A 12,809-nucleotide genomic window follows, 5' to 3' on the forward strand; every position below is an offset into this window, starting at 1 on the left:
TGGAATACTGTAGAGGGGAGGACACAAAAAAGGTGGTGGTGATTATAGTGGAAAGGCTCTGAAATTTAATTCAGTCTTGCTGTTTTGCCATTCTAAGCTTGCATAAAAATTGAGAAACTTCAGAAACTAGTTTTCTAGAGTATCTCCATTGATAGAGTTTTCGAACCCTGAAATCCTTCATTTTCAGTTGTTCATCACTCTGCCATTCCATTTCTGTTCAGTCTCGTCTTCATCATCCCAACATCAACACATTATTCTCTCAGCTTGATCTCATTCTGACCCAGTTTCTGTCGCTTCGGCTCAACTGCATTTTAACCTGGTTTTTGCAATCTCAAAGTAAGCATTGGTCCTTGTATCACCAGCTTTCAACTCTACAATATTTGTGATCTTCGGAGTCAGTTTGATAGCTTCGACCTCACACAAATAAGTGCCTAGACTGTCATTTTGCTGAACGCTCGCGTTTTACTTTCTTTGCTTTTATTCTCGAAATTTTCATTAAATCCAATTATACTAAAGAACCCACGTAGATCCTTCAGGCCGATAGTTATTCTCTTGAGTTTACTTTTTCCATTCACCAGTTCACGTTATTTATTTGTTCTTAGTTTTTATTTCCTTCGAATATAGGTATTCTGGTCGCGGGTAACTTATAGGTAATTTAGTAAAATGTTGGTAGCAATATCCTAACGTGATAGTTTCTTTTGAATAAGTAAAAATAATCAAAGAATGAATAGGGAATCAAGAGAAAAGTCATGAGGTCGGGCTACTAAGCGAGTCTAGGAAATAGCATAATAGAGCAGGAATCAAGATAAGACCCTAGACTAGTAACCGAGAGAGATTGGATGTAGCCAGCCAAAGAGTTCGGACAAGGTAGTCATATACGAGATCGGTGAAAAGTTCGATCTTATGTCACGAACACTTTAAGAGGTCGGGGGAGAGTTCTTACCCGATCCTCATTCAAACAAAAACACGGAGATCGGAGGAGAGTTCTTATCCGAGATCCTTCATTAAAACTTTAAGCCAAACACTTTAAGAGGTCGCGGGTGGAGTTCTTACCCGATCCTCATTCAAACAAAAACAAGGAGATAGGAGGAGAGTTCTTATCCGAGATCCTTCATTAAAATCCTAAATCGAATACTTTAAGAGGTCGGAGGAGAGTTCTTACCTAATCCTCATTCAAATAAAAATGTGGAGATCGGAGGAGAGTTCTTATCCGAGATCCTTCATTTAAAATTTTGAATCAAAGAGGTCGGGGGAGAGTTCTTACCTGATCCTCATTCAAATAAAAAATGCGGAGATCAGAGGAGAGTTCTTATCCGAGATCCTTCATCAAATTTTAAACCGAACACTCTAAGAGATCGGGAGAGAGTTCTTACCTGATTCTCACTTAAATTAAAACAGGGAGATCGGAGGAGAGTTCTTATCCGAAATCTCCCGCTCTAAACTCTTAATAAAATATATCTAGAGATCGGGAGAAATTTCCCGCCCGAGCTCTCTTAACAAAATTCAAACTAAATGACATGACCCCAATACACAAGACAATCTCACTCAAACACTTATTCACTAAAGGGCCATCTCACGAACTTGTGTTCCTGGGCAACCCAAAATAAGTGGAATATCAAATATTCCTTTATTTTGCACAAAGGATTAACATCATCACTATCCTGACCCCCTAATTATCCTTTTAATTTATGAAAGAGCATAACATTAAATCTGTTTACCTTCATTGAGGGATGAAGTGGGGTGCCTTGTAACACCCCCGTTTGCATAGCCTGGTAGATTTCACTGTTCCGGTGACCGGTGTCGGTCCGGACAATTAAGGGGATTAGAACCACACTTAAGTCAATTAGAGAAGCCATAAACACAAATAATTAGTAATGTTCAATTAGTTAAGTATAAATAAGAAAAACAGAACATAAGAGGTTAAACGAGCCGAGAGTCACAACGATGGGTGACCTTATCGGGAACGACTGCGAAATCATTTTAAACTCAAATTTCAAACCGTAAAATGTGACGTTGCGGTCCTTAGGACCCTTATGAACACAGTGGAAAAGAGAAAATCATGAAAAAGAACTGTTAAGCCAGTTAAATAATTAGGTCAGGGAGCCAGAAGAAATATGAAATTAATTGTAAACCGGGTTGAACCGGCGAAGGGCAATTTGGTCAATTGACCCCGAGAGCTGACTCCTGACCTAACTGTCAAATAAAATCGGAGAAAAGAAAATTTCAGAATCGGGAATTAAATTAAAGAACTAATAGAAAAAAAAAAGAAAAAAAAAAGGTTGAAAAAGGTTATTACATCATGCATGACATCATTCATGATGCAATAAACCTAATATTTAAATAATTGAAAATTTGAGGATAAATCTTAATAATTAAAAGACAAAATAAAAAGAAAAAAAAATTGGTTCCTTTTTTTTCCATTTCCGTCACTCTCATCTCCTCTCTCATCTCTCTCATTTTCTTAACCTCCTCCATTGAAGCTCACTAAAAAGCTTCTTAAACCCAAGATTTGAGCCATAAAATTTATAAGTTTCTTAATTAAAACTTGTAGTTGAGTCTTGTTAAGAAGATTGGAAAGAGAAAAATTGAAAAAAGCTTGAAGAATCAAGAAGTTGGAAAGCTCCATTTGAGGTAAGCTCTCTTCCTTAATTTTGATTGAATTATAAGTATAGAAGTAAGATGAAAGTGGTTAGAAATACATGAAAACATGCAAAATCATGCCTATCTAGAACCCTAGGAATTTTGGCCAGCAGCAAACTAATGTTGAAATGGGTAATTTTGATACAAATAACGAAGTGGTTAAGTGTAAGTGAGGGTATGAGTACTAAAAATGCATTTAGAATTTAACAAGTGAGTAAGATATGGAAGTTAGGGTTTGGACCTAGGGTTTGGGAGGCAAAATTATGAGAAATTGGTAAATGATATGTTTGACCTATTTTGAAGTTAAAAATGGTCATTTGGGACCAAATGACCATTTTTGAAGTTAAAAAAATGGTCATTTGGGACCAAATGAGTTGTGTTGGAATGGTTGGAATTAAAATCAAATTCGGAGGGAGTGTGGTCATGCTGCTGGCAGCATGACCAAGTCAACTTTGAAGGATCAAAAATGAAATTTTACAAGTTCAATTGATATGGGACCAATTGGGGATGAAAATAGACATAAAATGACACAATTTTCATTTAGGAACCATGCCCAAAAAGTGACCAAAACTTAGTGAACAAATTGACCAAAGTTGGAAAAGTGCAGGCTACCCTGCACAAACTGACCAAATGAACAGTGTTTGTTCATTTGGTCATAACTCGAGCTAGGCAGGTCCAAATGACCTGAAATTTTACCAGTGGTTAGATGAGATATAGACCTAAAACTTTCATGAAGAATATAAACCCAAATTCTGCCAGCAACCAAGTCATTTGGCCACCCCAAGTTGGTGACCCAAAACTACCAGCACCAAAGTTGCCCAGAAAATCTGGGTTGTTTCCAATCCGGCAGCCATGGTTCAAATGGCCATAACTTGAGCTAAAAAAATCCAATTGGGGTGATCCAAAAATGAGAATAAACTTAAGACAATAAGAAACATTTTCTATGAAGGAAGTTTTGTCAAATTCCAACAGTAAAATTACCAATGGAACAGTGCAACTAGGAGCACCAAAACTAAAAATTTGACAATTTTGCTAAAAGGACTTAAGCTTTGAGAAAATGACCAAAACCAACAAATTTAATGACCAAAATGTGGTATGTGGGTGAAGTTGGAATTCCCATATGTATTAAGCCTTAGAAAGTCAACAAATTGACTTGAATAGTATAGTGAATAGTAACACGAAGCACAAAATTTCAAGAACGGCGAGTTTAGCACGTTAGAGCTAGGTAAAAATGAGGCTAAATTTATTTTGAATTTATGTTAAGTTTTAGTACTGAAACTTTGTAAAATTGTGTGTTTCAGTTGAAAAGAATATCGGGAAGGAACCCGAGAAACTGAGTCGAGGCTAAGGGGCGACTCGCTTGAGGTTTGTGCACAACATCACTATACTTTAAAATGTAGTGATAAAGTGAATGAAATATGTATTTTACATTTGCTTTGAATTGTTGAAAATTTATTTGTGACATTAGTTATGATGTTTTGACTTAAATTGTTGAAAGTTATTGTGTATATTTGAAATGACAATGTTTAGCAAATTGTTAAGATAAGTTTTGAAACCACAGTGCCATGACCATATATTTGAACACCTCACTAGCATGACTAGTGGGGGTAATTAGTTTCAAATTTTGATTCCTTCTCTGGAGAAGTGTTGAGGTGTGCCAGTAGAAGAGGATGTGAATGGATATCCATATATTTGAGCTAGCTAGCCTTGTGATGTGATTTCTCTTTAGCCTCTGGCTATTGAGATTTTATTTGTTTCGAATGGCATGATTTAACTGTGGGTTTTATGAAATGTGTTTTGATACTTTGAAATGAACTTGGTTTGCATTTAAAATCTCATAATGCATGATTTGTACTTAATTCTCATGTTCAGCCAAAGTTTTGAATAAATGTGATTTAAGTTTTGCATAAAGATTATTTTAGTATGTTGTGCACCACTGAGTCCTAGTACTCAGCGATAGCTTCTATTGCTGTCGCAGATACAGAGACTAGAGGAGCAGCAGATTGAGCTGCTGAGGTGTGAGGAGCTATCAGCTTAAAGTCTTCGGGTATAATTTATACCCTAACTATAAATATTTCTTTTGATTTATATATTGCACATAAATGTATGACATGTAAAAATGGTTCTTGAGCAGTTTGTATAAAATTTGTATAAAGTTGTAATATATATTGTAGTTTGAAATTCTCTTAATGTAAATTTTATAATGATGTATATAAATTGTTTTGTTTCTAATGAAATATGAATGAAACTATTTTATTTAATTTGAATGAAATGTATTGCTAGTATTTTGAGGATTATTAAATTTTGAACTTGAGAAATTGATTGAAATGATTGTGGAGTTGTTGAAATGGATTGAGTTTGATTGTGAAATTGAAGTAGTTGTTGAGAAAAATTTTTAGAAGTGCTTTTTACAGGTATTTGAAGAACTGTTTTCTTAAAATACAGAGGGGACTCTGTCAAAATTTTTATAAAATTTGCGAAAAAATAAAATGGACTAAAAATATTAACTAGATTTACTTTTATCATATGTTTTAAATACCTATTAGAAAATGCTCACCACTTAACAAAAGTAACAAAATTGTTTTAAAATCCCTTGTAGGGTACTTAAATGAGTTATCGGTAGGTGAAGCACGGTAGTTCATTAGGTATTCTACGGGATCATGTTATGCCTTACAGAGGGGTAAGGTGTGACATGCCTAACACCTTCCCCGCCCGTATGCGGACCCCGAACCTAGAGTCTCTGTTTTCGAAGTGGTTTCTTTTAAATTTATTTTCACAAATGGTTTTCTTTAATTTCCCTCAAAATTAAAGGGGTAACTCCTCACTTTTCCCACTTCAGTGAAGAGCTTTCGTCCAGGTGATCGCAAAATACTTTGCGACAATTACCCATAAGAATGTATAAATGGATTCAAGATTGGACAAGTTGTATAATTGAGCCCTTGATTTGGGTTATAGGTTTCAACTTGCCATAAAGCTAGTTGTAGATTTTAGCAGACTGTATAATTGAGTTTGTATTAAATTAATAATGATTAATTTTTTAACTACAAACATGTAATTTTACTAGAGATTGAGCCCTTAAATTGGGCTTTGTTATGGTTTCAGTTACCTAAAAGGCTTATAAATAAGCATGTTGACCCCGTGTAGTTCAAAATGAGCATTGATTTTGATGATAACAAAACTCAAATAGAATTTATCAACTCAATTTTAAGTGATGTGTAGATTTTTTCTCTTATTCATGGAAAATCTTTGAGGTTGCATCAAAGGAGGAAGAGCACTAAAAGGCATCTCAAGATGAATTAAAGTTAAGAAAGAACAAGATTATGAAAGCTAAAACTCAAAGTAAAGGTATGAAAGTCACAGAGTTAGAAATTAAATCTCAGGACTTGTGTAAAAAGAATAGATGAAAGTTTTAGTCAAATGGAGCTCAAAATTTATTTTTCTTTCAATTACTTTATAAAATTTTCTCTCATTATGATCTTGGATATTGCTATTGGAATATATATTTTTTTAAGGTCTAAATTAGATTTTTAAGGATTATAATTTGAAACAGGCATCTGGTAAATTAGTTTACTAACTTGTTTGCTAAAATATTAGTTTGCTAATATGTTTGCTAAAATATTAGTTTGCTAACTAGTTTACTACTGTCGTAAAAAATTTCATTAGTTTGCTAAATGATCAAAGTTATTCAACTTCATACAAAAAGACAAAATAACAGCTATTTTGCCTAGAACAGAGTATATAACATTTCAAAAAGGTTTTAAACAGTTTAAAATGATTTGAGACTATAAATACACATTCTTTACTTCATTTTACACTTGATGAAAGCTTACAATTACACTGCAATGTTGATTTTTCATTTATTGCTTTCATTCAAGAGCTTTAAAGTGTTTGAGCTACCATTGGCAAATCAACTCATCTCTTCTTTATAATTTGATTTGTATTGAGTGAGAGTGAGTGTTAAAACATTAAATTGCATTCAAGAGCGATTGTACAAGCACCTATTGAAGCTTGATAGTGTGAGTGCTTGAGATAGCACTTGTCAAGGGTTCAAGCTACCTTGGTAAAAGCTTGGTGTTGAAAAAGTTGTAAAGGGTTTTTGGTCTCTTACCTTTAAAAAAGCAAATAGTGGAGAGAAGACTCAAAAAGGGTTCTTTAAGAGAGTGGATGTAGGCTAGTTATGCCGAACCACTATAAAAATCATTGTGTTTGATTTCTCTAACCTTAATCTCTTTACTTTTGTGTAATTTAATTTCTATACATTATATTAAATATTGATTGAATAGATTGAGTTGATATGCTTGAAGATATATTGAGTAGGTTGAAAAATTAGTTGAATATTTTGTAATACATGTTATTTCAAAAATTACTATAAATATTGATTGAAGCTTGAACTGAAATTTAGGGACACATTATTGAAACACATATCACTTTCACTATATATAAAGGAGCACCTAATTGAACAAAGCCATAATTTTTCATTAGGCTACAAGTAAGGGTCGAAAATTTGTTTGTCCAATTCACCCCCCTCTTGGATTATTTTGGGACAACAAATTAGTATCAGAGCTTGTCTCTCTTGCTTAAGGCGTCACAAACTTGGAGTGATCCCCAATGGCTGGTTCATCTAGCAACACTGTCGGTCTACCCGCACCACTAGCTGAAGGCTACTCAATTACTAGACCACCACTCTTCAATGGCACTAATTACTCATTTTGGAAAGTGAGAATGAGAAATTTCATGCAATTTGTAGATATTGATGCATGGAGAATTATTAAAAATGGTCCACATATTCCTCAAAAGAATGGTCAAGGAAATACTAAAGTTCCTAAAAATGAAGATGAATATGATGACAATGATTGGAAGAAAATTTCTGTAAATGCTAAAGCTATTAATATTGTGCATTGCTCACTTGACCTTAATGAATACAATCGTATTTCAGGATGTCAATCTGCTAAGGAAATTTGGGATAAGCTTGAGGTCACTTATGAAAGAACGGATGTCGTCAAGGAGTCCAAAGCAAACCTCCTTATCCAAGATTGTGAGCTATTCGAAATGAAGCCAAGAGAATCAATTGCAGATATGAGTACAAGGTTTATCGATCTTGTTAATCTTCTCAAAGCACTTGGTAAAAGATTTGAGGAAGCCGAACTTGTGAAGAAAAATTCTTAGATCATTTCTAAAATCTTGGGAAGCAAAAACTATAGTTATCCAAGATACCAAGGATTTTAAAACATTCGCCTATGATAAACTCATTGGATCTCTCATTGTACATGAGATGGTATATAAGAAAGATGAAGTTGAAAATGAGCAAAAGAAGAAGAAAAGCATTGCTCTCAAGTCAAATAATGATGAAGATAAGAAGAAAGGAGTTGTACTTAAAGTTGAGTCAAGTGACAACTCAAGTGCTTCAAGTAATGATGATGATGAAATGGCTATGCTTGCAAGGAAATTCAAAAGAGCTTTCAAGAAGGGAGGAAGTAAATACAAGAAATTCTTGAAAAAGTATACTCCCAAGGATAAACGTTTCAAGGATTCAAAAGAAGAAATTGTATGTTATGAGTGTCACAAACCAGGACATATCAAGCCCAAATGTCCATTGCTCAAAAAGAAGAAAGGAAAAGAAGACAGGAGCAAGAAAGCTATGAAAGTAGTATGGAGTAACAGTGAAGAATTTTCAAATGATAAATCAAGTGACAAGGAGACTGCTCACCTTTGTATGATGGCATTTGAAGAGAAAGTCGAAAGTTCACAAAAGGAAGAAGAAAGTGATAATGAGGTAAACTCTCTTGAACCTCCTAATGTAGAGGAACTTGAACTTGCATTTGCTAAAGTATATGATGAGTATAGAAACTATAAGAGAAAGTGCACTAAAATGAATTTAGAAATTGAATAATTGAGATTACAAAATATTGCCATGTCCAATGTGATTTGATTGAGTGCATTTGTGATTTTGCCTGTAAATTGGTGATTTTTAACTTGTAATTACGGATTATTTAAGCTTTTAATTTTATTTTTACATTTTATTTCAAATTATTGATTAAGAATTTTAATATTTAAAGTTGCCATTATTATTATTATTATTATTATTATTATTATTATTATTATTATTATTAGTGATGATGAAAATTCTTATCTAGACATTATTTGTTATGAATTTAATATAAAAATATATGAGATCTATGTATTTAATAAAAGAGTTCTATTGTATATTATGTATTTTAGATTCATGATGGATGACAAGAAAAATCTCAGTTATGATATGGTGAAAATGATAAACGTTAAATTCTTCGCTACAAATTGTTTGTATTTTGCCAGAAGAGAAAAAAACGGCTTCCATTTAGTGCAATGATATTACAAAGATTACAAAAATAAATTTTTGGAGTTAGTTTTATTCCTAAAATAAAATTTTTTGTATTTAAATTAAAGCATTAAATTAATGAAAATTTGTTTTTTGTAATTTATATGGTAATTGAGATTTGGTTAAATCTGATTTAAAATTGAACTATTTTATTGAGTGAATTAAATTGAGAGAGAAAAAAAAAAATAAAATAACTCTTAAAATTGAGGGATGATTTTACTTGAGAAAGAGCTTTCAATTTTTCTCTTTGAAAGCTTCAAATATTTTTATTTGAGAAAATCTATAATTTAGTCATTGAATTTTATCTTATATTATACTTTAGTATTCAATTTTGAGAAATTAATTATTTAATCCTTAGGTTTTATACTATATTACACTTTAATCCCTAGATTTTGAAAAATGAATTATTTAGTCCCTCTAATTTTTATATATAAAACAATTTAATCAGTGTAATTTTAATATTTACAATAATTTTATCTATCGACAGAAAGATTAAATTGTTATATATATTAAAATTATAAATATTAAAGTGTGATATAGTACACAATTCAAGAACTAAAGTATAATAAATATAAAATTCAGATATTAAATAATTAATTTTTCAAAATCTAAAAATAAAGAGCAATATAAGCAAAACTTAGGGATCAAATTATAAAATTTCCTTTTATTTATTTAATTTTCTCTCAACATCATCAATAAATTTATAATTTCTAAAAATAGTTAGTAATTTATAGATCCATAATCCAATTATAAACCAACAAAAATAATTATCGTAATTCAATATTTTGCTATCATATTATTCACAATATTTTAAATATAAAATTATTATTTAATAATCATATATGCTTATAATTAATAAAAAAACACGGGTTAATATTTTCAAAAGCACATGCTATGAATGGCAGGACAACATTTGAATAAATAAATATTTATTATTTACAATAAAAAATATTATTTTACAAGAAAAATTAAAAAAAAATTAAAATGTATCTCCTAGTCAACTAGGTTAGGTTTAGTCCTATTAGCGCCTGAGAGGTTTATTATAGGGCAAAGTGTTTCAGTGGGATTGTAAATTGTTATTTGATATTTATATATAATTATAAATAAATAGTGAATAATTAAAATATCTATCAGATGATTTAAAAATTAATTTTTAGTAAATAAATGTAACAAGGGCTACAAGTCAACTACAAATAGAGAACCTCTCATAGAATTAGAATGTGTCACTCTCCTATTAATGGGAATATATTCAAGTTAATTGGGAGTCAAGTGAATAATGATAATTTTATTAGTTGCCGGCTGGACCAAGTCCATAGAGTTTAGAGGCATTTCTTTGTTCTAGCATGTTTGGTTTGGCTTAAAATATTGCAAGACTAATGATTATTTGAAATTTTTTCCATCAATTCTTTCATATTTTTTCCATCAATTTGAAATTTTTGTGACTTTATTCTTATAATATTATTGTTATTATTGTAATTTAATCATATTCATAATAAAAAAAGTTTTTTTTATAAGTTAAAATCATATTATTTATTTTATTTAATCTATAATTTTGATTAAAATTTTTTCACAATGATTTAAAAATAATAGATTTGAAATAAATTAGGTAAATTTTTTAATTTTAAACCATTAATATATTCAAAATTCATAATACTACTAAACATTTATTATATCTTTATTTTAACAGTAATTCTATTTAATTTTTAGCAAGTTAATTTTCTTTAAAAAATTTCTCTTATCTAATTTTATTTATTTTATGTATATTATTTTTATAAATTATATATTTTTAATCTCTTTAAATTAAAATTTTACGTCCGTCAATTATTTTAAGGGGTTATCTATCTTTCAGTAAAAAAAAATTTATGAAGTTGTCTCTTGTCAACATTTGATTCTTTAAACAAATGAATGATATGCAATTCTAAGGTACCTACCCCATGTATTCTCAAAACTCGAAAATACTATTGAATTCAAATACGTATGGATGAAAATAATTTTAAGAATAATTTAAAACCAGAGCACTTGATCTCTCTATATATATTTTTACACAACGAAGGCTAGTAATCAAGTAGCTTGTGTGCAAAATTTAGCCTTTAATTCCTTAATAGTCATAGATGGCTTCAGCTCCCATCAGTTCCTTGAACCATAAAGAGTTTGATGAGCTTCCTAAAGAAAATTTTTGGGATGTCGCTGATATTTTCAAATGGGAAGGATTTTGGTATGGTTTTCATCAAATAGAAAGCATAAAAGCCTTCCAATCCCACTTCCAAGCATGTGATGATGATGTCATTTTGGCTTCCTTCCTGAAAACTGGCACAACTTGGCTCAAGGCCCTTTGTGTCTCCATTATAGGACGCCAATCCTCCCACCGCCAGCAGCTAGGTGGTGACGAGGAAGAGGAGGAGAAGGACCTTCTTGTTAGAAATATTTCTCATTTTTATGTACCAACCTTGGAGGTCCAGGTTTACGAAGATGCTTCACATCCTGATCTGTCTGGTAGAGGCCTAGGCATGCCATCACCCAGACTCTTTCATACTCATCTTCCTTATAATACCCTTCCTGATTCCATTAAAAATTCCAAGTGCAAGATTGTTTATATAACTAGGAACTCCAAGGACACTCTAGTGTCTTTTTGGCACTTCTTCAATAAAATACTGAGGCCTGGGCAGGACCCATTTCCCTTCGAGAAGGCATTTGAAAGTTTCTGCAATGGGGTTCACGTCTATGGACCTTTCTTTGACCATATTTTGTCTTACTGCACAGAGAACTTGAAAATGCCTCATAAGATACTCTTCATCAAGTATGAAGATCTCAAGAGTAATCCTATGCTGCAGGTGAAGAAGCTAGCTTCATTTCTTGGAAAACCATTTGAGGAAGGTGATGAGGAGGAGATTGAGAAGGTGATACGGAGATGCAGTTTCGAGAGGCTCAAGAACTTGGATGTCAACCAAAACGGTGCCATTTGCAGGGTGCCAAATAGTTTCCTTTTCAGGATGGGAACTGTTGGAGATTGGAAGAACCATTTCACCCCCGAGATGAGCCAGAGACTTGATCAAATTGCACTCATGAAACTACAAAATGCAGGCCTTGATCTTGAGATGAATGTTTAGTACTATATGTCATGCATATTTCCTTATTTTCTTCTCTTCATGCAATTACAATTTCTTCCTTTGGTACGTAGTATTTTGGGATAAAGGCTTAGTTGAGTTGAGTAGTTATGTAGAACAATGCTATGGCACCCTAGCCATAATTAAATTTCTTTGCGTATAATTTGTTTGATCATTTCTAAATTCCAAGCAATAACACTGAACTTTTTATTAGAAGTTGTCTATGATAAGCATAAAATTTTTTAATTAACGGAATCTTATTCTTATCAATAAGAAAGAAAATTAGTACAGTCAACGGTTACAATTTTTCTATCATAACTACTTAAATTGTTTTGGTCTATTGATTCATTTTGATTTCAAGGTATACTTGCCTACAAATTTGTACTTGGCACTCACTTCACTTTTCTAACTCTTTTGCTTCTTTTCTTCCTCTGATAATGCTGTTCTTCCTTGCTCATGGCTGAATGACAATTTTTAGCTCATGAAATGGTATTTTAGAACGATTATAGCTTATTATCTGAAGGTAACAATGCTTTTTTTTTTTTTTAATCTTTGCATTGTTCTTACGGATTTTTCCTTGTTTTTGACTTCATAGGCTTTGGTTGAAGCTTTACGGTCACTGTTGTAGGAAAATTCTTATATGCGTCTAGGTGTATACATCCAATCAATAAAAAGTTAATAAATTATAAATTTAAGTAGGTCTTATTATA

General features: G+C 31.8%; 1 protein-coding gene across 1 annotated transcript; it reads left to right on the forward strand.

Annotated features, from left to right (window-relative positions):
- The first annotated feature begins 11,106 nt into the window (after nucleotides 1-11,106).
- On the forward strand, nucleotides 11,107-12,102 carry LOC110670520 (cytosolic sulfotransferase 5-like). The gene has a single exon (XM_021832591.2). It carries the CDS (start codon nucleotides 11,107-11,109, stop codon nucleotides 12,100-12,102), a length of 996 nt encoding a protein of 331 aa, XP_021688283.2.
- Nucleotides 12,103-12,809: the final 707 nt, after the last annotated feature.

Source organism: Hevea brasiliensis, chromosome 10, assembly GCF_030052815.1.
Source record: "Hevea brasiliensis isolate MT/VB/25A 57/8 chromosome 10, ASM3005281v1, whole genome shotgun sequence".
Taxonomy (NCBI): Eukaryota; Viridiplantae; Streptophyta; class Magnoliopsida; order Malpighiales; family Euphorbiaceae; genus Hevea; species Hevea brasiliensis.

Excerpts from the sequence above, each read along its gene's own strand:
- LOC110670520 (XM_021832591.2), top strand. The coding sequence starts at position 11,107 with ATGGCTTCAGCTCCCATCAGTTCCTTGAACCATAAAGAGTTTGATGAG.